Genomic DNA, 24,760 nt, shown 5'->3' with positions numbered 1-24,760 from the left:
AACATCCATTTCCACTGTGCAGAGAGGAGATTTATCTCAATTCTTCAGGTAAGTATTTTGTGATAGATTTCACTATTTTCCTCTCACTCACCAACTTATAGAATATCTTGTGCAATAATTCACTGTTCTAATACTAATAACATAATAAACATGTAGTTACTAATTAAGCCAAAAACAAGCATGCAATAATCACTAAATCTTCACATATGCAGTATTTGATAACTCAAAAACAAATCAAGATTTCTCTCAGAAATAATACAAAAGTAGAAATAATGAAGAGCAGATTTTTGTTTTCAAAGATGGAACATAAACCTTATTATCTGAATCATATTTATACAAAAAGCAACAATTTATGGTAAAATAAAAGTGGGTTAAAATTATCCTTTAAGTAAATTTGAGGGGCTGGGAATGTGAGTGGTAGAGTGCTTGCCTAGCCTGCATGAAGCCCTGGGTTCAATTCTTCAGTATCACATACACAGAAAAAGCCTGAAGTGGTGCTGTGGCTAAAGGGGTGGAATGCTAGCCCTGAGCAAAAGAAGCTCAGTGACAGAGCCCAGGACCTGAGTTCAAGCCCCAGGACTGGCAGAAAATAAAAAACAAAAAAATTAACTTGAATCAATCCCAGTAGATTTTTTTTTTTTGGGGGGGGGGGGGGAGTCTGGTTGTGGGGCCTGAACTCAGGGCCTGGGCGCTGTCACTCAGCTCTTCAGCTCAAGGCTAGTACTCTACCACTGGAGCCACAGTGCCATTTCTGGCTTTTTTCTTTTTGCTTATGTGGTGCTGAGGAATCAAACCCAGGGCCCCAGGCATGCAAGGCAAGCGCTCTACCACTCAGCCACCTTTCCAGCCCCACCCAGTAGGTATTTATGTGTTTACTCATTATGTTACCTTTCTTGAGCTTTAGTTTTTTCTGTATAACTGAGTTTACTTACTTATACATGAACAATTCAGTTATTAAATACCTATTATGTGTGAGACGTTGCTCTGGCCTTGGGAACACAATAGTAAACATTCTGAACAGCTTTAATTCCACATTTCACGGTGCTGATAGGCCAAGGGAAGATAACAGAATTCAATTCTCATACAGAATTTTTGGGAAGATCAGATGATATAAGTATTTTGTGACTTGCAAAAGCGTCACATAAAGCCCAGGGTCTTGAACATGACAGGGGCATTCCTCGGTCTTTCTCAGGATTTTCCACCCTTGGCAGGTATTAACTGATTAAGGTACATGCAGTGTTTCCACACTGCCAGACTTGACTAGCAGAGATCTGTAAGAGCAATACCCAATTTTAGCTCATTCCTTTTGTTCATTCTTATACATTATGTGAAATACTTTAAGGAATTTAAGAGAGACTATTTCAATACCATGAGCCTAAAAGATTGGCTACAAGGGGTTAATCACATACCTGTAAATGGTTCTGTGCTGTTCCTGGCCGAATATAAGAAACTAACAAACAGTACTGTTTTTTTCACTACAATCTCTAGTCACCTCATTATCATATGTTGTACTTGAATCATTTTTAATGACTATATTGCTATTTTATGGCTATACCAATATTAATAATATGCTATGATTAAAATCCTTAAGGTCAAATCATTGAATACATTTCTTCAAGATCAAGTTTGCTTTTCTAAAGGACAAAAGTATATTTATTACAAAATAGCTTAATCATCTTTTTTAAATTTTGCCAGTCCTGGAGCTTGAACACCGGGTTTGGATACTGAACTCAAGCTTCTTTTGCTTAAGACTAGTACTCTACCTCATAAGTCACAGATCCACTTTTGGGGTTTTTGTTTTTTTTGTCAGTCATGGGGCTTGAACTCTGGGCCTGAGTGCTGTCCCTCAGCTCTTCAGCTCAAGGCTAGCACTCTACCACTTAAGCTACAGCGTCACTTCCGTTTTTCTGGTGGTTTATTGGAGATAAGAGTTTCACGGACTTTCCTGCCCAGGCTGGCTTTGAACTGCGATCCTCAGATCTCAGCCTCCTGAGTAGCTGGGATTACAGGCGTGAGCCATGGGTACCTGGCTTCCACTTTTGGGTTTTTTTTTTTGTAATTTACTGGAGATAAAAGTTTCATAGATATTCCTGCCGTGGCTGGCTTTGAACCGTGATCCTCAATCTCAGCCTCTTGAGTAGCTAGGATTACAGGTGTGAGCCACCAGCATCCAGCTCAAAAAGCACTTTCTTAACCTGTAAAATTTCACTAAAAGGAATTTGCTTTAAAAGTTTACCATCACAAAAAGTTAAGAAAACATAATAAAATTCTGTCTAGGTGATGTTTTTCTGTTTTCTTCTTGGCACATTACAGGGATTGTATATTGACTTAACTTTTTATAAATTGCTCTGGTTATTATTATATTATTTCAATAATATTCAGAATGCAACAAAGTGTGAAATTAGAAACTTCGAAATTCCTATTGTCAGTAGCTTTCTGAGCAAAATGATCATGTAACCAGTAAAATTTAACTTCTGTTTTGCAGTACTGGGGTTTGAACTCAGGACCTTGCCTTATTAGACCACTCTATACCTTCCACTGGAGCCACAACTGCAGACCTTGTGGTTTTAGTTGCTTTTTTTTTTTTTTTGGATAGAGTCTCACACCTTTTGCTCAGGTGACTTCAGGGATTTGCTGGAGTAACTGGGATACAGATCTGTATCACCATGCCCAGCTTATTTGTTGAGATAGCATCTCAGTAACTTTTTTGCTGAATTGGCCTCGAACCATGATTCCCCTATCTCTACATCCTGAATAGGTGGAATTAAAATTTGACTTTAATAATTGATCAGTTCTATTATCTAAAAACATATCTAGTCTTTCTGGAACAAACTTCAAGCAGATGCAGCCATTTAGGGACGAAATACTGTTATTTAATAGCATCACCTCATCATCTTGGAGCAGTAACTTAAAAGTACATTTTAAACAGCAAAAGAACTATATACGTTCTCAAATTATAAATACATTTGCAACTTCCCACATCAATCAAGTGAAGAGAATTCATTCAGAATACACTCAAAAAAGAAAACTGAGACTTTGTTTTATGTTTAATGAGGAAATATAAGTTAAAATTGGATAAAAATACTGCAGGCACTGAAAAAAAACACTAGTTTGGATTCAAATGGAGTCAGTACATAAATATGAATATAACAATACAATAATATATTTTCAAAGCAATAACAGATTTTAGAACTCAGATGGTTTTTGTTTGTTTTTGCCAGTCCTGGGGCTTGAACTCAGGGACTGGGCACTGTCCCTGAGGTTCTTTTGCTCAAGGTTAGCACTCTACCACTTGAGCCACAGAGCCACTTCCACTTTTTCTGTTTATGTGGTACTGAGGAAAGAATCAAACCCAGGGCTTCATGCGTGTTAGGCAAGCCCTCTACAACTAAGACACATTCTCAGCCCTGTAACAGATTTTAGAGACTCTTACTTAGACTGCATAAGGGCCTGAGTTTAATTCCCTATTTTCCTGTCACCTTTCCTCACCAAAAAAAAAAAAAAAAAAGAAGGAAAGAGGAGGGTGGGAAGGAGGGCAGAAGGGAGAGAAGAAGGGAAGGAAGGGAAGGAGGAAGGGAAGCAAGAAATATACTTGTGTTTCAAACTAATAGAGAAATCTTTAATAGTCAATTAAAACTTGATATAAATGATCATACTATAAAGTAAAAACACCCTACAACTCTCCAAGTCCGCTGTTTTTAAATACAGTTCCTTAAATTAGTGATTTAGGAGTGCTGCTGTAGACAGGTAGACAATGGCCATCACATGAACTCCACTCATTCTTGAGATCTTGCTGCAGGACAGAAGATACTGCACAAGTGCTAGGCACTGACCACCAAGGACTCCAGACAGCGTGGCTTTACTCAGGAAAACCAGCACAACTGTCACCTGACAGGATTTTCATACAGTATCACGCTAAGATTCTTTTACTATCCTCTTATGTTTATTAAAACATTGTTTAATGTAAAAATACTATCACAAAGTTACATTAGAATATTGAAGTTTGCAAAAAGCTACCAAACCTCTTTCCCCTGCTGCATAGCATAGCATACATCTAAAAATATAAAGTGTCTATATTTTTATAGATATTTGAAAAAATCTTTTTATTTTTACATTTCAGTGTGTATTTTAGAAAGTTAAATTTTTTCTGGTTGTTTTCCCACCAAAAACAATAGTAACAAAATATTACCAGTGTAAATAGAAGCAAAGGTTAAAAAAATGCTTCCTTTTGAATTGGGAAATTTAAAAACATTTAAATATCAGGGATGTTTACCCAACCCAGAATAATGCCAAACTAATCATCCAAGTTATCAGCACTTACTGCTGTCAGACCAGAAGATCTTGATCAGGAAGCTAATTTAGGTACCTTCTGTAAGGCACTGGCCAAGCAGGTTTTGTTTTTTTGAGTTGTTTTTTTTTTTTGGTGGGGGGGGGGGGGGTCTTATTTAGGTTCCTTTTGGGTTTTGTTTTGTGCTGGTACTGTGACTTGAATTCAGGGCCTTAACTTTTTTTCATTCAAGGTTGGAGCTTTACCACTTGAGCCACAACTCTGTTTGCAGCTTGCCTGTGTAAGTGTCTCAGGGACTTTATTGCCTGAGCTGACTTCAAACTGTGATCCTCAGATCTTAGTCTCCTCTATAGTTAGGGTTATAGGCATAAACCACTGGCTTTTTTTGTTTTCTTAATAAAGGATCTTGTAGTGCAGCAGCCCAAGTTGCTGTCAAATTCTCAGTCCTCCTGCCTTAACCTCATGCATGCTAGGATTACAGGCATGCACCACCATGCCTGACCAAACCATAGCTTTCTGACTAAAATTCAGTAACCAATATTTAAAAAGCACCATTACAGCTTATTAGTAAATATATTATATTACATATAATATATATAAAAGCCTCCATATTCAACATCTATGCAAAAATATTTTAACCATAGTAATTACTCAGTAGTGTTACTGGACTTTTACATTTCCCTTAAAGGGTAGACAGGTTCAAAAATGCTATGGATTGGACATCAGGTATTTATCTATTAATAACAATAACCTTGTGTGAACCCTCTCTTCATTCCAGCCTCTACATTCATCCCCAGCCTCCATCTCCCATTTGGGGCTTAATGTCTGCACCAAAGCAAATGCAAATAGGAGAAACTTTAAAGATGTAAAGCTACCACATTCATTCTCTCTCTTCCCAATTTGCTAAAACAACACATGTATTTATTTTCTTGGTTTCTTACTTCCTGTCATAACAAAATAGTGGTCATCATCTTCCTTTTTCTTTGCAGTTGGTTTTTTCTCTCCACTGTCTGCTCCCCTAAGAGATGAGGGTGGTTTCCTGGATGGAGCTGGGGCCTTGCCACATATTGGAGGCCTTCTAGCTGAACACTGGCCCTTACTGGCCATCTGTGCTGACTTGGCTGCAGTTTGCGTTTGGGCAGCAGACTGGGGAACACTCACAATGGACAGGGGAGTTCGGCTGGGAGACTTTGAGGAACTCAGGTCTGTCTTCTGGTGAGCGTTTTTACTCTGTGGATGCTTTTTGGCAACTGAAACTGTACTCTTATCATTTGATTTTTGCGTTACTTTTGCAGAAGAAAGTGGGGACACAGAAACTGGATGATCTGAGTGTAAGGCTGATTTTATCTTCTGTCCTGGGATCACCCCTGCCCGGGGGGTTCCATTAGATGGCGGAGACTGTGTTCCTACACCCACAGCTGTGGTTTTGGAACTGGATTTTGTCATTTTTGCAGGGGACTGAAAAGAAGGAGAAGGGTTCGGTCTTATATGTATATTTGCTTTAGGTAGCTTTGGACACTTTGATGATGAATTTGTAGGTGCCTCATCTTTGGAAGAAATATGATTGTGCTTCATGTTCCCTGGTTCTGTTCTTCCAGAGCATTTACTTGGTAAAAGTATAGACTTGGGTGGACCTCCTGACCTCTGGGCTAGAGTAGCCTTGGCCTTGGGAGTGTTGGAGAAGGTGACACATTTTCTCAATGATTCAGATGCACAAGGTGCCGAGCGAGAAAGAGCTGGTGAAGTGCTTTGACCTAGTGGATTTAAAGGAGCAAGGGAAGAGGACACACTGCCAGAGGATGGATGGGGTTTCTTTGTTAGGCCCCTGGAAGACTTGAGCTTGAGATGTGAAGAGGCTGCTGGAGAAGCCGGAAATTTAGGACGGACAGATAGAGAACTTGGATTACCTTTTACAGAAGATACAGACTGGGCTACACCCGGCTGATGCGCCTGCTTTTCCTTGTTCTTTGGAGTACCGAGTGGCATGCCTGGTTTTAAATTTTGCTTCTGAAATGTGTTAACTGCTGACAGAGGGTTCATTTCAGGAGGCGGAGGTGTTCTGGCACTTGAATCAGGGACAGTATCATTGGAAACTCCTTTTTGAAACGCTAAAATTTTTTGTTCCAGTGTAGCAAACTGTAATATTCGGCAGGGATCATATTTGAGCAAAAATCCTTGCAGAGTATCCCAGCCTCCACCAACGCGGACCATGACATGTTTTCCATGAAGCATCTACCCCCAAAAGAAAAGAAGCAAGAAAGTGATAAAATAGTGATGCTTATAGTTGTAACCTAGTAGCAATCACATGTGTAAAGTATCTATGGCCTATAAAAAAGAAAGTGACAAAACGGTGACATTTATAGTTGTAGCCTGGTAGCAATCACACGTGTAAAGTATCTATGGCCTATCACATATCCTAAATTTCCAAATTATTAATTTAAACAAACTACAAGAGAGCTGGGTATCAGTGGCTCATACCTGTTATATCAGGAAGCTGAGAATTGAGCATCACAGTTTGAAGCCAACCCAGGCAAGAAAGTCTGTGAGACTCTTATCTCCAGTTAACCACCAGAAAACCAGAAGTGAAGTTGTGGTTTAAAGTGGTAGAGTGCTAGCCTTGAATATTAAAGCTCAAAGACAGTGCCCAGGCACTGAGTTCAAGTCCCATGACTGACAAACAAACAAACAAAACAAAAAACAACCTCTTTCAATTGCTATATTAGAAAGAGAAACTGAGATCAAAAAAAAAAAAACAAAAAAAACCCTCAAATAACCTGGTGCTGGTGGCTGGCACCTATAATCCTAGCTACTCAGGAGGCTGAGATCTGAGGATCACAGTTCAAAGCCAGCCTGGGGCGGGAAAGTCCATGAGACTCTTATCTCCAATAAACCAGAAGTGGTGCTGTGGCTCAAGTGGTAAAGCCTTGAGCTGAATTGCTGAGGGACAGTGCCCAGGCCCAGAGTTCAAGACTCATGATCAACCAAAAAAAAAAAAGCCTCAAATATGGGGTAAGAAGAGATGGGGGAGAACAATGGAAGGGGTGACACTGATCAAAGTGCATTGTCCACATAAAAATGACATGTTGAATTGAAGCCATCTTTGTACAACTACCTAAAGATAATAAAGACATAAAATAAAAACATATAATAAAAGATGCAAATAATAAAAATAGTAAAAATAAAATTTAAAATGCTTCAAAGGAAAAAAGTTAAGAAATAAAAACAATTCAATTAGTACTTTATAATTTAATAACTTTTTTCCTATGCATTAAAACTGATATAATTTATTTATTCTTCCCCACAGATAGAAAAACTATTGTCCTGAGAAATTAAGGAATTCGGGCCTGGGCTCCCAAATGCAATAGGTTGGCCTGAATCCAAATGGCACTTTTGTAGGTTTAGACATGTTTTGCTTAATCCAATACAGCCCAAGTTTAGTCTACTGAGCTGGTAAATCTGCATAGACTAGCCACAAACCAAGTAATGACTTCTGTATACCATCACTATGTCACACTGCCTTAAAAACAACTAAGAGAGGGTCTGGGAAGGTGGCGCAGTGGTAGAGTGCTTGCCTTGCATGCCTGAGGCCCTGGGTTCAATTCCTCAGCCCCACATAAGCAAAAAGAAAAAAAAAAAAAAAAGCTGGAAGTGGCGCTGTGACTCAAGTGGTAGAGTGCTAGCCTTGAGCTGAAAAGCTGAGGGACAGCGCTCATGCCCAGAGTTCAGGCCCCACGACCGGACCAAAAAAAAAAAAAACAACTAAGAGAAACCACACGTGGGTATTTTTCTTTGAGTTGCATAGGGATGAGAATATAATAGTACAACAGCATACATGTGTGTGTGTGTCCACATGCACATGTGTGTGTGTATATGTATGTTATAAACAGTTTTTCTGTTTTATTTTCATACTATGGCTATTGATCGTATTAGAAGTTTATGGTGATGATAAAAAACTATTTTTTTTAAGAAAAATCTGAAAAATGGAGCAAATTACCTGAGGTGTATGAACTTGCTTTTCCCCATTATGTTCAACATCTAAAGAACCTTAGCTGACCCTGAAATAGCTGATGTTAAACTTCTACATGTTTAGCGTATATTAAACTCTACATACTCATGAAATCACCTATTCTTCCTACCTAGGAAAATTCTTCCAATTAATGGCATCCTCTAGTTCAATTTCTTTAGAAAATAAAAGGTGAGGGCTGGGAAGGTGGCTCAGTGGTAGAGTGCTTGCCTTGCATGCTCGAGGCCCTGGGTTCGATTCCTCAGCACCACATAAGCAAAAAGAAAAAAGCCGGAAGTGGCGCTGTGGCTCAAGTGGTAGAGCACTAGCCTTGAGCTGAAGAGCTGAGGGACAGCGCCCAGACCCAGAGTTCAGGCCCCACGACCGGACCCAAAAAAAAAAAAAAAGAAAAGAAAAGGTGAAAAAAATGTAGTAGGGAAAGCAACAAACCTAATTCCGTAACAAAATCTGTGTTTATATAGACTGTAAATAGCAGACTTACCCGAATAAAAAGAATTTTATCCCCTAGTCGGTACCGTCCTTCAGATAAGTACTCAATAGAAAAACGGTGAGAACAGCTGCAGGGCGGGTCTTCAGCAATGTGTTTAACCTCAAATTAAAAAAAGAGAACAAAAGTTCGTGATTGCTAGAAATTGTGTTCAGTGACACAAGGAAATGGTAATTGACAAGGAAATAAATCTCCAAGATAAAAATTCAAAGGTGGTTTAACTATTCAAGAATTCTTTTCTTGTTCCAATACTGGATCATATGGTGCTAAAACTAACAACACCGAGTGATAGAATCTAGGTCACTCTCTCAATCTGTCCAGGTAAAAATCAATTTTGAAATCAAACCATTGGCAAAAGTCTGTAAATATGTAGGACAGTGAAGGTATTTCAAAATACATTTGGTTCAGTTTCAGGAAACATGAGATCGTTATTAAGTTTGATTTAAGCCTGAATATATTTATGTCAAAATCAAAGATGGCAATCAGGAAAAGGTCAAGTAGGAATTTTCACTTTCCCTTCACACAGTGCTATACCAATATTAGGGGTGAAAAATATACTGAGATTTGTTCAGTGTCACAGTTTCCAAAAAGGCAGACACAAAGCTGGTGTTAGTGGCTCATGCCTCTAATCATAGCTTCTCAGATGGTAGAGAGCTGGAGAATTGTGGTTCAAAGGAAGCCCATGAAGAAAAAAAAATGAGATTCTGTCTTCAATTAACTAGCAAAATGCCTGACTAGAGGTGTGGCTCTAAGGCTAAAGCACCAATCATGAGCAAGAAAGCTAAGTAACACCTCAATAGCCTGAGTTCCTGGATATAACACATGCACAGACAAATCCATGTTCCTATCAATTCATCCATAATCAAATAAAATTCTTAAAGTTTTCAGTTCAAAGACATTTTTCTAAAAATAGTAAAGTGTCTGCTCCTAAAAAGTCTATAAAAGATATGGGAGAAAGGGGAAACCTCATTTCCAAACCTCATGAATTTTTTTATTGGATAAACAACAACTTAAACTGGTAAAACTACAGTAAATAGAAAAATTCATTAATTCTATATTTCAAATACAGAAAATAAAATGCATTGATTAAATGAATATATACTTATATTAAAGTATCTTCTTTTTTTAACTGTACATGAGCAAGGTAATGAGTACATTTCTTATCAAGCATTGTTGCCCCCTCCTTTGTTTTTCCCCTGCCATCCCTTCCCTCCCTTCTCCATGAGTACACTCCCCCCTCCCCAGCCAAAGTTGTAAAGTTCAGTTTTTGACAGAGTATCTGTACATTTCATTGTTGCAATGTATCCCTACTGAAACAATTAGTTTTTTCCTTTCCCCTCCCCAAATTATACCAACATCGAATACAGTGAAAACAGGGGTTATACTGTGGGGGAGGGACATACAAAGTAACAAAAAAATCACCTTATAAATATGTTAGAAACAATAGCAAGTATCTTTGACTGGAACATATTTACATATTTGCCACTATAGAAAGTATTTAATTTCCCTAAAAGTAGTTTTGAAAATGCAATCATCAATATTTTTCTTAGTTACTTGTCACACAGAGTATAATTAAACAAATTTATTTGGCTGAATTTATGCATGATGTTTAAAAAAGTTTCTTCAGATACACTCAATTTAGATGAACACCAAATGTATGTTATTTGACTGCCTTAATTATCTACCCAAAATAAATGGACAATTGTGGATTTCCCAGGGCCTGGGAAGAAAAGTGTAGGTTTTGTTTATTTTTCTAGATTGTTCAAATCAACATATAATGTGTTTATAAACAACTAGTCTGATTTCCACAAGTCATTCAATGAAGTTTGTCTTGTTCACAGCCTGGAAATAGGTGCATAGTATAGACACATATATACACACACATATAAGATGGTTAAAAGTAAACTGAAATCAGGTAAAGAGTTTACAGTTGCTAACACCATGGTAATACTTAGTTAACTAAAGTAATGTGGAAGAAGATATTTCTTTTAGTCTTTGCTTTCTTTAAAAATTTTGTAAGTATATAGAATTTTAGTTGGTTACCTGACAGGACCCTAACAATGAATCATGTTAACACTTTTTAAATGCTTATAAGTAATTTGTATGTTAAGCATTTCTGGAAAGTGCTATAAAGCTTTTAATAAATAGTAAGCAATAAATAGCAGTAAGCAATTCACTTATACTATAGTTTCAGCAAAAGATTAAGAGCTTAATCAATGTAATATTACTCATTTCTACACAATGACCAGGTAAAGATAAGAAACCCTCAGGCTGTGATCCACCATCTGATAAAGCTGTATATATTCTGCCACTCCCTAATAAAACAAACTCCATCAACTTCCCCCCTTACAAGTTTTCTTCCTCCTGTATTCTCCAAGTATCAGTTTTATCTGATGAACTTAAGATATAACCTTTCTCTCACACATCCATTATTAACTTCTATAACTTCTACTTCCTACATCTGGCCATATTTGGTTTTTTTTTTTTGCCTCATTCCTCTTTTACTACTGCTTAAATCCAAGCTCTCAGTTTATGCTTGGATCATTACCATAAAATCTATGGGATTTCAGCTACCATAGTCAAAAGTGTAGCACTTACTTACCGCTTCATGTAGTTCTTCATGATGACAGCATGATTTTGGAATGCTGATGGACTCTTCGGGCCCAGAGGTATTAAGCAAGGTTTCTTCTAATTCAATTTCTTTCTCAAGTTTTACTAATACTGGTGGCTCAACCCCATACCTGAAAACAAACCAGGAATCTGGTCATTCAAGTAAAACTGACCCACACCCCTGCAAAACAAGATACTTCTATTTTATTTTTTATGGCAAAGTCTGCCTGACTTTCTTCTACCAATGTTTTACTGGGACATCTGGAAATGCTTTTAAATGCCACAATTTCTTATCACCATATTATAGCATGTTTACAGATAACAGACGTTTCCAATATCATTCCTGGTACCCTGGTATCCTTCCTGGTAAGAAAAGTTGGTGAAGCAAGTCAGGTGGAAACAGAGCCCTGCCTTCTTATGAGAGCCACTTTGTGTTTGGAAGACTTTCTTCGCCTAAAACTGTCTTAGAACTACAGCTCTTCCTTTATTTCTAATTTGAAAAACTTAAATAGCCATTTAATGTTTAATATTAAGTGAAGGTAAGTTATATGGAGAAAACAACTGTTGACACCTGTTCATGCAACAAAACAAAATAAAAAAAAAAAACACACAGAAAGATAAAATAGGAAACTTGGAAAGGAAATTTCAATAAAGAACCATTTTTCACTTATAAAAAACAGCATTCCAAACTAAAATTAAATACCCTTATAATTGTTTATGACATGGAAATCCTGAAATATTGTGGAATACATACCTTGACACAATTCGACCAATTTCAAGAAGACAAAGATACACCTGCCTTGGATCTTTGTGTAAAACTGTAGAAAACGAGACGATATGTTGTAAAGAGCAGAATTATATTAAGTAATATACTTGCAGCGTGAGCTTACATGGTTAGAAAATACATTTTTGTCTCTACATATTGTTATCCATTTGTAAATTTTTAACAAAACTGGATAGCAAAGAGGATGAAGATTGACCATTAGGTACTTGTATAGCATTTTAGGTCCTAACAATCTAAGGGCTTGGTAGCATTAACTTATTTCTATTTCATACTTCAATAGATAATACTGCTAGAAGAGATATACAATCACTTTTACACAAAACAATCACAGACTAGGTACTAGTATCTTCCTTGAACTTGGTAAAAGCAGGAGGGAGCACTTCCTAACTTATTCTATGATGCTATCATTACCCTGACACCAAAGCCAGAAGCCACATGAAGAACATCATATGCCAACAACAACAAAAAGCCAGTACTCATTGCTAGTAGAAACCCTTGAAACATACACTGTCAAACAAAATCTAGCAACATATAGGAAGATTTATACATCACGATCAAGTAGGACTTATACAATAGAATGCAATGTTAGCTCAACCCAAATAATACACCATTAATAGAACAAAGGGGAAAAACATAAAAGAATCAGACAAAATATAACACCCTTTCAGGATTAAAAAAATACTCAACAAACTATTTAATTGTGTCAATCCAACACAAAGACAACTTTGAAAAACTTGTTGCTAATATTATTCTTTATTATATATAACTTATTAGTTTTCTTTCCAAGGAAAAGATAAAGGTAAGGACATCTTCTCTGACCACTTGTATTGATCAGTGTACTGGAGGGTCCCCTATAAAGCATTTATACAAGGAAAACAAATAAAAGGAATCCAGATTGGAAAAGATGAAGATAAACTATCTTTACTCAAACACTACATATGTAAAACCCTAAAGAACATACACATGAAACTTTAATAATTTCAACAACAGCAACACACAAAAATTAGTTACATGTATTAGAAATGAGTAATGTGAAAATGAAATTTTTTAAAGGTTCTATTTACAACATCAAAGAGAATAAGATACAATGCTTATAACACCATAAGCTATCAAACATTATTTAAGGAAATAAAAGTAGTTATATAGACATCCATTCCATAGATTAGAAGACAATATTATCCAAACGACAACATTCCCCTACACTGAGCTAGAGTTCCAATGTGATCCTTATCAAAATTCCAACAGCCTTTTCTTCTAGAAGGGATAAGCTGATGCTAAAATTAATATGGAATTGCAAAGGGTACAAAATAGTAAAACCAATCTTGAAAAGGAAAAATGTTTGGAATACTCACACTTCTCAACTTCAAAAACTATTGAAAGCTACGAAAATCAAATAGTGTACTATTGGCAAAGAGGTAGATGCACAGAACAATGGGTTGGAAGGGAATGTCCAAAAATAAAATCTCACTTGTAGGTTCAATTGTTTTCAACAAGACAATCCAATGGACAAAGAAAAGAGTTTTCTTAACAAATGACAATGGGGCAGATGGGCATCTACATGCAAAGAACGTGTGTGAACCTCCGTGTCACACCAGATACTAAGGTAAAACTAGATCAAAGCTTTTAATATTCACAGCTGAAATTGCAAAAATTCTAGTAAGAATACAGGGAAACATCTACATGACTGTGATGAGGTAATAGTTTTTATAGATGATGAGAAAAATCACAGCAAAGAAAGAAAATAGATAAATTAAGATTTACTCACTCAAAATTGAAGTTTTATTCAGCAATTGATACTACCAAGAAAGGAAAAAACAATACAAGGACTGAATAAAATGTTTGCAAATCAATCTAAAAGCCAGGCACTGGTGGCTCACGCCTAATCCTAGCTACTCAGGAGGTTGAGGTCTGAGGATCATGGTTCAAAGCCAGCCTAGGCAGGAAAGTCTATGAGACTCTTATCTCTAATTAAACAACCAGAAAAAACCGGAAGTGGTACTGTGGCTCAAAGTGGTAGAGCATTAGCCTTGAGCAAAGAAGCTCAGGGCCAGCCCTCATGCCCTGAGTTCAAGCCCCATGATCACTACCACCACCAATAATGATAATAATCTAATAAAGGCCAAATGTCTAGAATATACAAAAACCCTTGCAAGTCAAATGATAAGTGATATAACTGTTTTAAAAAGCAAAAGTTTTAGAAAATTATTTCTTCAAAGAAGATAAACAAGTAGCCACACATGAAAAGATGCTGCTGAATGTCATTAAAGAAATGCAAATCAAGCCCACACTATGATACCACTTCATATCACCAGGATGGTTGTAAGAAAAATAAACAAAAAAAGTACTGACAAAATGAGTATAGACAGTGATATGAAGAAACTGTAACACTTGCGCATTGCTGGAGAGAATGGAAAATGGTCAGCCGCTGGGAAATTATTTGGTCTTCAAAACAATAAACATAGAACTATCATACGACCCAGCAGTTCCATTCCTAGGTATGTACCTGAGAGAATTAAAAACATGCAGTCATGTAAATACTTGCACAGAAATATTCATAGCAGCATTATTTTTAATGGTCAAAAACTAGAAACCATCCAAATGTCCATCAGCTGATAAATGGATTAAAAAATGTAGTTTATCTATACAATAGCATGTTATTCAGCCGTAAAATGGAATAGAATGCTGTTATAGAATATAAAATGAATGAGCTACTAAAAGCCAGGTGAAAGGAGTCAGACACACAGGAACACTTATTATACCATTCTATTCTATGAAATGTCCTGAATATGCAAATTCCCCCAAAAGAAAGTAGACGGTGGTTGTTAAGTTTTGAGAAAAGAATCACTGGGGCTGTTAGGAGGTATGAAATTTATAAAGCGACAGGAATGTTCTGAAATAAGAGAATGCTGATAATTGTACAACATACTTAGTATGCTACAATCTACCATACTGGACATTTTTGTACTTTTTTATTGTAAAAATACTGTACAAAGGGGTTACAGTTACTTGAGCAAGGTAATGAGTACATTTCCTATTGAACATTGTTGCCTCCTCCTTTTTTTTTCCCCTACCATCCCTTCCCTCCCAGCTCCACAACTACCTGCCCCATACGGTACATTTTTAAATTAGGAATTTTTATGTGACACATATCTTGATCTTTTTATAATTTTTTTAAAGAAAATTCAATGCATTTAAAATGGCTAACATTATAAATCTCATTAGGAGTACTCTACAATAAAAAGTAAAAATGATCTTCAAAGAATCACAATAAAAAATAACAGAAGGAAAAAGATGAGAGATTCTGTTTATAAGAACAGAAAAGGACTGATGATAAAAACTCATGCTAAATAATTTACCTTTATGGGCTGGTTGGTACAGTGAAGATCTTGGAAATATCTTAAGATAGTCTACTTGTTTCTTAAAATTGCTTTGAGTTTCTAGAAAAATGTAAAAAGTACTAAGAACCCCTCCCCCCTTTTTTTTGTCGGTCGTGGGGCTTGAACTCTGGGCTTGGGCACTATCCCTCAGCATTTCAGCTCAAGGCAAGCGCTCTACCACTTGAGCCACAGCGAGACTTCCTGTTTTCTAGTAGCTTATTGGAGAAAAGAGTCTGTCTTTCCCGCCTGGGCTGGCTTTGAATCGTGATCCTCAGATCTCAGCCTCCTGAGTAGCTAGGATTACAGGCATGAGCCACTGGCACCGGGATAAGAACTCTTTCTTTATGTAACTAATTACCCTCCCTTCCCCCCCCATTTGTCATCTTTACAATAAAGATACAAAAAAAGAAGCCTTTCTTTAGAAGATCTTTACAGAATAAAAGTACTAGTTCTTCCGCTCAATGTCTAGAAATAAATGATTGGCATTTCCCATACTTTCTGTAGTTACAGTAACCTTTAGGAGAGTTGCAAGATGTATTTTACTGATGAGAGATATTCACAACAATCTTAGATCCTTTCAGAAATAGTAACTTAGAAGCTATAGCTTTCAAAGCATTCCCCCTTCCCATTGACTCCTAGAAGCTGGATGTTTCTTTAAATCAACTACTGTATCAGTAATGATCAGCACATCTGGATTTAAAGCAAGGTACAATATGAAGGGAAAACAGAAGCCTGGCACTGTATTCTACACTACACTAGATAGGATTATCTGGAGACACAACAAACAGGTGGCAGTTTATCCAGAGAGCAAGCAATAAGGATGTGTACCATCAGTGCAGATTAAAGAAACTATAATCAAACTAGTCAAAAGTCAGTTTGTTTTATGTTATCATCACAAGCCAGCAGTAATACACAAAGTCACTGACACAACTTCTCTCAGTAAAGGCAGACACCCTTGGTCCCACCCCTGGTCCCACCCTTGTAAGTGACTGCTCTCATTGCAGAACACACACACACACACACACACACACACACACACACACACACACACACACACACACACACACACTCTCTCTCTCTCTAGATAAATACAAACATACAGACATAGTCTAAATAAACCAACTATGTTAGTCTTTATACAGATGTTTCTATTGACTTGAAGGAAATGAGAAAATATGTCAACAAATTTTTCAGTAAAGCAAGACTTTTAAAATGAATTGTCAAAAACAATCAATTTTGATACCCAAATTGGCAGCTGTTGTTTACAAGATAAGTCTAAACACTATAAATAAATCTCATTTGGCTTTCTGTTATTTCTGTAATGATCTGATTAATGAGAAATCACTTGTAATTCAGACTTGGTCGAGTAAATCTTGGGGAAAACATTAATTAGTAAGGCATTTATCCAGAACCTTTTAGCAGGCAACTCTTTCAACTTATAAAATACCTTTACAGCATTCTAATTACATAAAATCTTACCATAAATGAAAAGCCGAATGTATTTGATTTACTATCTGATTCCCCAACTGTTTCACATAGGATTAAAGAATGTTTCTAAGAAACCAAGATATATGACATTCTAAGGCATTAATTTGTAAAGAAAAATGAGAAGCCAGGAATACAAATGTACAATGTAAGTACAATGACAGCAACAACACTTACCCAAGCCTTCAGACTCAAACAGGTAAGTCTCATCAACCCCGATGTGACGACACCAGTGAAGGAAGTTGGCAGTGTTGTCTCTGGCAAAGAACGAACCAGATGCAGCATCTTTCTTACAAGGCACTTTTCCCATTGGAAAATCCTGGGGAAGACGGAAGGATGATTTTTAAAAATGCATCAAGGAATCTTGTTTCTGGTATTCATTTAAGTATTACAAAGTAAATGTTCAATGAATCAAATGTAACTAAAAATCAGTGTACAGCTTTAGGGGGAAAAATAAGATACCATCAAAAATGATTTTATTTCACTTTAATACACTCTAGAAACTGAGTCTTAGGAGAACAATCTGATCAAAAGGAGTAGTACAATCATGCTTCTCTAATCAATTTCTTTCCACAATTTCTTGACACAATAATCTTAATTATAATTAAAAATGACAGCCTACTAACTCTAAAGTACATCTCTATGGTTTGTCTTCTAGCAGTTAATTCAAACACAAAGTGACTGCTATGTTTAAGTTAACAAGCATACTTATTTCTGCTTACTTCCCTAACATAGATTCTTTATAAAGAGAGTCCTGAGGTTCTACAAGGGACTATGAAAGACAGAAGTAGCTCCTCATTCTTGATTCAGGTTCTTTGAATCTGACACCTAATTATTTTGCTATCTGCCCAAGGCTGGGGCAGAGAGGTTGTGCTTAAATTTTACTTAGAAAGACAATTTATGAAAGTAATTTTTTGGTGCAGTAAGTACAGTAAATGAGTCTCTATGCCTCATTTCAGTTCCTCTTTCCCAAGGGATAACCACTATTACCACATTCACATATATCCTTCCTGTTGCCATTGTTTTCCAAGACTAAAATAGCCTGTGAGGTTTTTCTGTGTGTATATTACTAAATACAGCATACATGATCATAATAACAAAAATCAAACAGTGCAGCAAAATACAAACAATATCAACCAAAATCTTCTCACCAACATTTTGATATTTCTATGCATAGCTATATACATAGCTGTGCCCATGAAATGACTCATAAATATACTAACATAGAATTTGATTTGTGCATATGCACATGTATACTTAGCAATAGGTTGTAGGCATCTTTTACTGTTGAAAACAACAAATTTAAGTAAACTACTATTTCTTTTTTTTTTTTAATTTTATTTGTGAACATACTGTACAGAGGAGTTACAGTTACATGGGCAAGATAGTGAGTACATTTCTTATCAAGCATTGCAGCCTCCTCCTTTGTTTATCCTTCCCATCCCTTCCTAGCCTCCCCCCTCCCCCCCTAATCCCAATCCTTCTCCTCCCCCCCCCCCCCCCCCCCCCCCCCGCACCAACGTTGTAAAGCTCGTTTTGGACATGACAACTTGTACTTCTCATTGTTGCAACAGGTCCACCTGTATCCTTAAACAACTGGTTTTTCCCCATCTCCTCCACAAGTTATACTGACATCAAATATAGTGAAAGCAGGGGTTATACTGTGGAGGAGGGACATACAAAGCAACAAAGAGATAATCTTATAAATGTGTTAGAAACACATGCATGAAAGAAAAAAAACATTAAAATACACATCTAAGGGTTCATTTTCCGGACATCACATTATCTGACCTTTTCCGCTTGACTCATACATATACTAGATATTACAAATAAGGGAAACCATGGGACCTACGTTTCTTTGGGCCTGGCTTACTTCACTTAATATAATTTTTTCCAAGCCTTTCCATTTCCTAACAAATGGGGAAATGTCATTCTTTCTGATGGAGGCATAGAATTCCATTGTGTATATATACCACATTTTCTTGATCCATTCATCTACTGAGGGGCATCTGGGTTGGTTCCATATCTTAGCTATGGTAAATAATGCTGCAATAAACATAGTTGTGCTGGTAGCTTTAGTGTGGTCTTGTTTGTAAACATTAGGGTAAATGCCCAAAAGTGGGATTGCTGGGTCATAGGGGAGCTCTATGTGAAGTCTTTTGAGGAACCTCCATACTGCTTTCCAAAGTGGTTGAACAAGTTTACATTCCCACCAACAATGAAGTAAGGTTCCTTTCTGTCCACATCCCCTCCAGCATCTGTTGTTGTTAGAGTTCTTGATTTTTGCCGTTCTAACTGGAGTGAGGTGATACTCAATGTTGTTTTGATTTGCATTTCTTTTATGGCTAGGGATGTTGAACATTTCTTCATGTGTCTATTGGCCATCCTTCTTTCTTCTTCAGAGAAGCTTCTCTTTAAGTCTTTCGCCCACTTACTTATTGGGCAGTTGGTAAACTACTATTTCTAATAAACATAATATTTCAATGTGTTTAGGTACTATAATTAATTTTTTTTTTTAACAATTTCTGTATTGATAAATACTGATGAACATTTAGAGTGTTCCTAATGGGTTTTTGTTTGTTTTTGTCAGTTGTGGGGCTTGAACTCAGGGTCTGGACGCTCTCCTTGAACATTTTTGTTAAAGGATAGCACTCTACCACTTTGAGCCACACAGCTCCACTTCAGATGTGAGTGGTTAACTGGAGATAAGAATCTCATGGATTTTCCTGCCTTGGCTGGCTTTGAACCATAATACTCAGATTTCAGCTTCCTAAGTAACTAGGATTACAGGTGTGAGCCACTTGGGTCCCACTCGTTCCTAAGTTTTTACACTATCATTTTTGTTAACTTGTGATTTCTTACTATACATTTCTAGAAGTAGAGAATTTCATGCATCAAAGGGACATACTTTATTTCAGTATAAGGCAGATGCATAGGGGCTGGGAAGATGGCTCAGTGGTAGAGCACTTGCCTTGCATGCATGAGGCCCTGGGTTCGATTCCTCAGCACCACATAAGCAGAAAAAAAAAAGCCAGAAGTGGCACTGTGGCTCACGTGGTAGAGCACTAGCCTTGAGCTGAAGAGCTGAGGGACAATGCCCAGGCCCAGAAGTTCAGGCCCCACATTTGGACCCCCCCCAAAAAAAAAAGACAGATGTATAGCCTGGTGCCGGTGGTTCATACCTGTAATCCTAGCTACACAGGAGGCTGAGAGCTGAGGATCACAGTTCAAAGCCAGTCCAGGCAGGAAAGTCTGTGAGACTCTAATTTCCAATGAACTACTAGAAAACCAGAAGTGATGCTGTGCTCAAGTGGTAGAGCACTAGCCTTGAGCTGAAGAGCTTAGGGACAGCACCCATGCCCAGAGTTCAAGCCCCACGAAGGACAAAAAAAAAAAAAATGATGTCTATGTATGTATATACATGTGTGTATATATCACTCACTGCCCCCAGAATGTTGATACTAATTTGTGTTTCCATTAATAGTATGAGTGCTCAGACTCCAAACTCTTGAAAACATTAACATTTGATAAAAATGAAGAAAACCTGGTCTACTTCAAATCATAACTACAGAGCCAAAGGATGAAAATTAGCTTGAAAATTATTATTCATTCCACTAATATTTGTGGATCCATCACCAAAGCAATATTTGGAGAATATAAAAATATAATAATAACAAAAATAACAACAATAATAGCCACTGCTTATCTTATTTAATCCTTATAACAGTCTACTATCATCATTCTCAAGAGCTAAGCTGGGTGGCGGTGGCTCATGCCTGTAATCCTAGCTACTACTCATGGGGCTAACATCTGAGAATCAAGGTTCAAAGCTTGGCCTGACAGGAAAATCCATGAGACTCTTATCTCCGGGTAACCACCAGAAAACCAGAAGTGGTACTGTGGCACAAAGTGGTAGGGCACAAGCCTTGAGTGAAAAAACTCAGAGACAGTGCCCCAGCCCCACAACCAAAAAAGAAAAAGAAAGAACTAGCTATTGGATACCCACAATGCACTGATCTATACTACATACATAGCAGATATCACCTAGCCATTATTACATTTAATTTCAATGAACACATAAATCACATAAGGCAAAGGTCAATATCTCTATTTTACAAATAACATTTTTCTTGATGCTCCAAAAGATAAAGTAAAATTTTCAAAATCACATAGCCAGTTGTGAGGTGGAAGTTTACAGCCTTGTCCAGCTGATAAGAGATAGATATGACCAATTAATTTATGTCAAGATATACCGTCATTGTTACTAACCTCTGATTCTCCAGAGTTGCATGACTTTACCATATTTTGAAGAACATTGATTAGTTGGCACAACAGCACTCCATTATCCAATTCTTCCAATAACCTTTCTGCTTTAATTTCAATACCTAAAAACAAATATTAAAGTTAAGATTCTTCTAGAATTCCAATAAATTGGTGAAAAGTGAATTAAAACACAATCATGTTACAGCTAGAAAACTAAACAAATATCAGATCAGACTCTAAGTGTTCACTCTTAAAAGACATACTTAAAACAAAGGTCAAGTTAAATGGAAGACAACAAAGACCAAAAAGTATCTGTTATGTACAGGAAAAAAATTCAGAAAACTGACATTCATTTTATTTTTTATCTTAGATAAAATAAATTCACTGTCTATTAATGCTGCTTGCACCAGGAAAATGAGTCTCAACACATAAAATTCATGTTGTTGCAATTTAAGATACCTCAACAAATGGCCAGGGAATACCAACTACTGTTCTACATTTAAAGTGAATTTTTAAAAATTCAGAGATCCATCATATTTTCTAGAGTAATAAATACACCAAACACTTTCCAACCCTAAATTTCTTTCTGGGTATCATATGCACCTACTCCTCAACATTTCAGAAACAGTAATCATTTTAACTACAGTCTATATCCTCAGGATCTTGTGGCTTATCCAGGAGGGACAGGGGTGGTGGTAATCAGTAACAACAAACAAACAAATTAAAATTAAAATAATAAAACAGACATCTTAGAATTCTTCTTCAAAAAAGACTTCAATATTAACAAATCTGTTGATCACTTAAAGCTATCAGCCAAGGCAGTTAAATATCAAATCTCCTACAATTTAAGATCCAAGATTGAAGGAAATCAGAGATTTCTCCAACTACACAGAATGTAAGCTTGATGAGAACAAGGACCATTAATATTTCACTACACTACTATGCCTGGCATCTAGAACAAAAATTCCTCAACAAAAAGTAAGGCTTTCAAGAAATGTTTATTGGTAATTGTGAGTTTATTTGCAAGCCTCACCTAGCAGACCAGATAACCAAATAGACAGATCCTCTTGCATAGGCAACAGAGTGGCTTCATGCCTCACAGCTATCCATTCATCATACTGACAAACATCAGCCAATCCCGGTCCATGTCTGGGAGTCAGAGGACTCCGTGGACTCAGAGGCAGATCCTCTCCAAACCATACCTAGAAAGAACAGCAACAAGTGAAAGAAGGTAACCTCTGTTAAATATCACCACAGTCCATATTTAAATGATGAAATATAAATCATATGCAATATACATGAATACTAAACTACAACATCTCAAAGAAAATACATAAATGAGAATAACACTAAGTCTAGATACTTGAAATGTTTTCAATTTTCAATACCGCAATCGATGTAAGTGAAACCCTGATATTTTAGGCTTTGTGAGCCAATAAGCAAAACTGAGACGTAGGGGTTACTTAGATAACAATCATTTTACAGTATGAAACCCATGTTTAGCTTGGAGCCATGTGAAATCACATGGCAGACTAACTTTGCTTCATGGACTGTAGTTTTCCACCTCTTTATTTTAAATCAAATGTTTAGAACTATTTTTTTAAAGGTAACATTGTAATAATGATTGAAAGTTTACAAATGCTATTTATGCATTCATTCATTCAACAAATGTTCATTCAATATACACTGCCTCCATCGTCAACCCTCCCTTTGTACTCCTTCTTTCTTATTAAGAACAGAATGGAACAGAAAAATCAGGGGAGGTAATGGGAGAAGTTCTATGTATACCAAAGGAAAGAAATAAAAAAGACAGCAAAACAGTACAGCAAATACCAATTCTGGAAATCACTCAAGATTATTCTGGCATGTCTCATTACCCCCCAGCTCACCTCAAAAAAAAATAAAAAAATAAACAAAAACCAGTCTCCAAAATGTCATGTTTTAATACCTTTTTGTATGTTAAGCACAGTCATTTATAAAGCATATATACACATAACTAAAAATTTATATTTTTAAATATATACTAAATTATAGCAAGGAAAAGCACACAAAAATACTCTGCTTCTTTTCCCAATGATATCTTTTGTTTGTTTTTTTTTGGGGGGGGTCCGGTCGTGGGGCCTGAACTCTGGGCCTGGGCACTGTCCCTCAGCTCTTCAGCTCAAGGCTAGCGCTCTACCACTTGAGCCACAGCGCCACTTCCAGCTTTTTTCTTTTTGCTTATGTGGTGCTGAGGAATCGAACCCAGGGCCTCATGCATGCAAGGCAAGCGTTCTACCTCTGAGCCACCTTCCCAGCCCCCCCAATGATATCTTTTAAGATTTTTTTTTATTCTTTCAAATAATAGAAATAAAATCTTAGAATTAAAATCTCTTTGAAACCACAAAATCACAATATAGTATTCTTGTAATTAAAATGTGATATTAGAAAAGCAAGTGTCACAGAAACATATCATGGTAAATTTGACCTTTTATTAATCTGATTATATTAATTCATAATTTATATATGTGTATACATATATATACATTGCAAAAGGTGTGTTTATGTGTGTGTGCGTGTGTGCCTGTGCACGCGCATGTGCTCATGTATGTATTCCAAGAAAATTACTTACTTGAATTGCAGGCTGCATGGTCATATATACTGAATGAAACTGCTACTCTGAAAATGGAACAAAACATTAATATTGTAGATAATGTCAACTTTCCTGGCCCTCCAACCCCCATGTTTCACAACTGAGGAAAGGGCTCTACTGTTTTCATAAACCTAAAACTTTCTCCGCTAGCTGGAATAGTCTGATTAGAGAAGAACTCAATAATGACTCCTTGCTTCTTACTTTATAAGGGAACTGCTCACTTGAAAGAGGAAAGTCTGAACCATACTGTAATACATTGTTTCTGGCACTAGTATCAAAGCAATCCTTGAAGCATCTGGCCAGTAAACTAGAATTAACAACAAAGCTTGTTTCATATGAAAGTCTCCTTGATTCTTCTTTTCCTCTGTAACATGGTGCAAAAATAAAGTGAAATAAATAGCACACAAAACTCATACTGAAATTCAAGCATTTTTATCTCATCTTCATAAAGATTATAAAAGGATATATGGACTTTGTACAAACACACAAGACAAACCACAATTTTATTCTGCTATACACAAGATAATAAAGATAACTATCAATAAACTGTGAAACAAAAATACTCAGTGCCTTCTTATAATAATTTTATGACAAAAACAAAGGGAACAGCGATTTTAGTTCCAAAGCACTGTTTTTAAAGTCTTCACAGAGAAAAAAACTTTAATAGCTAAAGTTAGATTAGTGTAATGATTTAACATGCTTTCAGGAGGAAAATAAGTGAAAAGTTTTAAAATACTGAGAACAACAAAGACTATGAAAGCATAGGATTATTGATGATTGATTGTACAATAATAAGTAAGTCTATTTTCA

General features: G+C 36.6%; 1 protein-coding gene across 1 annotated transcript; it reads right to left on the bottom strand.

Annotated features, from left to right (window-relative positions):
- Positions 1–5,178: 5,178 nt before the first annotated feature.
- Positions 5,179–23,993, bottom strand: Gas2l3 (growth arrest specific 2 like 3). Its single transcript, XM_042693270.1, has 8 exons — positions 23,930–23,993; positions 22,352–22,520; positions 21,325–21,440; positions 17,233–17,374; positions 12,164–12,227; positions 11,402–11,540; positions 8,794–8,901; positions 5,179–6,520 (listed from the first exon to the last, which is right to left on the bottom strand). The coding sequence occupies exons 1-8, from the start codon at positions 23,951–23,953 to the stop codon at positions 5,210–5,212; spliced, it is 2,073 nt and encodes a 690-aa protein (XP_042549204.1). The 5' UTR covers positions 23,954–23,993; the 3' UTR covers positions 5,179–5,209.
- Between the last annotated feature and the right edge of the window lie 767 nt (positions 23,994–24,760).

The sequence above is a fragment of the Dipodomys spectabilis genome, unplaced genomic scaffold (genome assembly GCF_019054845.1).
Source record: "Dipodomys spectabilis isolate Male_0828 unplaced genomic scaffold, ASM1905484v1 ptg000163l, whole genome shotgun sequence".
Taxonomy (NCBI): Eukaryota; Metazoa; Chordata; class Mammalia; order Rodentia; family Heteromyidae; genus Dipodomys; species Dipodomys spectabilis.
This window is presented reverse-complemented; position numbering and strand designations above follow the sequence as displayed.

Excerpts from the sequence above, each read along its gene's own strand:
- Gas2l3 (XM_042693270.1), bottom strand. The coding sequence starts at position 23,953 with ATGACCATGCAGCCTGCAATTCAA. Across the intron at positions 22,521-23,929 it reads CCATGCAGCCTGCAATTCAA|GTATGGTTTGGAGAGGATCT; the intron begins GTAAGTAATTTT and ends TGTTCTTTCTAG. Across the intron at positions 6,521-8,793 it reads ATAAAATTCTTTTTATTCGG|ATGCTTCATGGAAAACATGT; the intron begins GTAAGTCTGCTA and ends TTTTGGGGGTAG.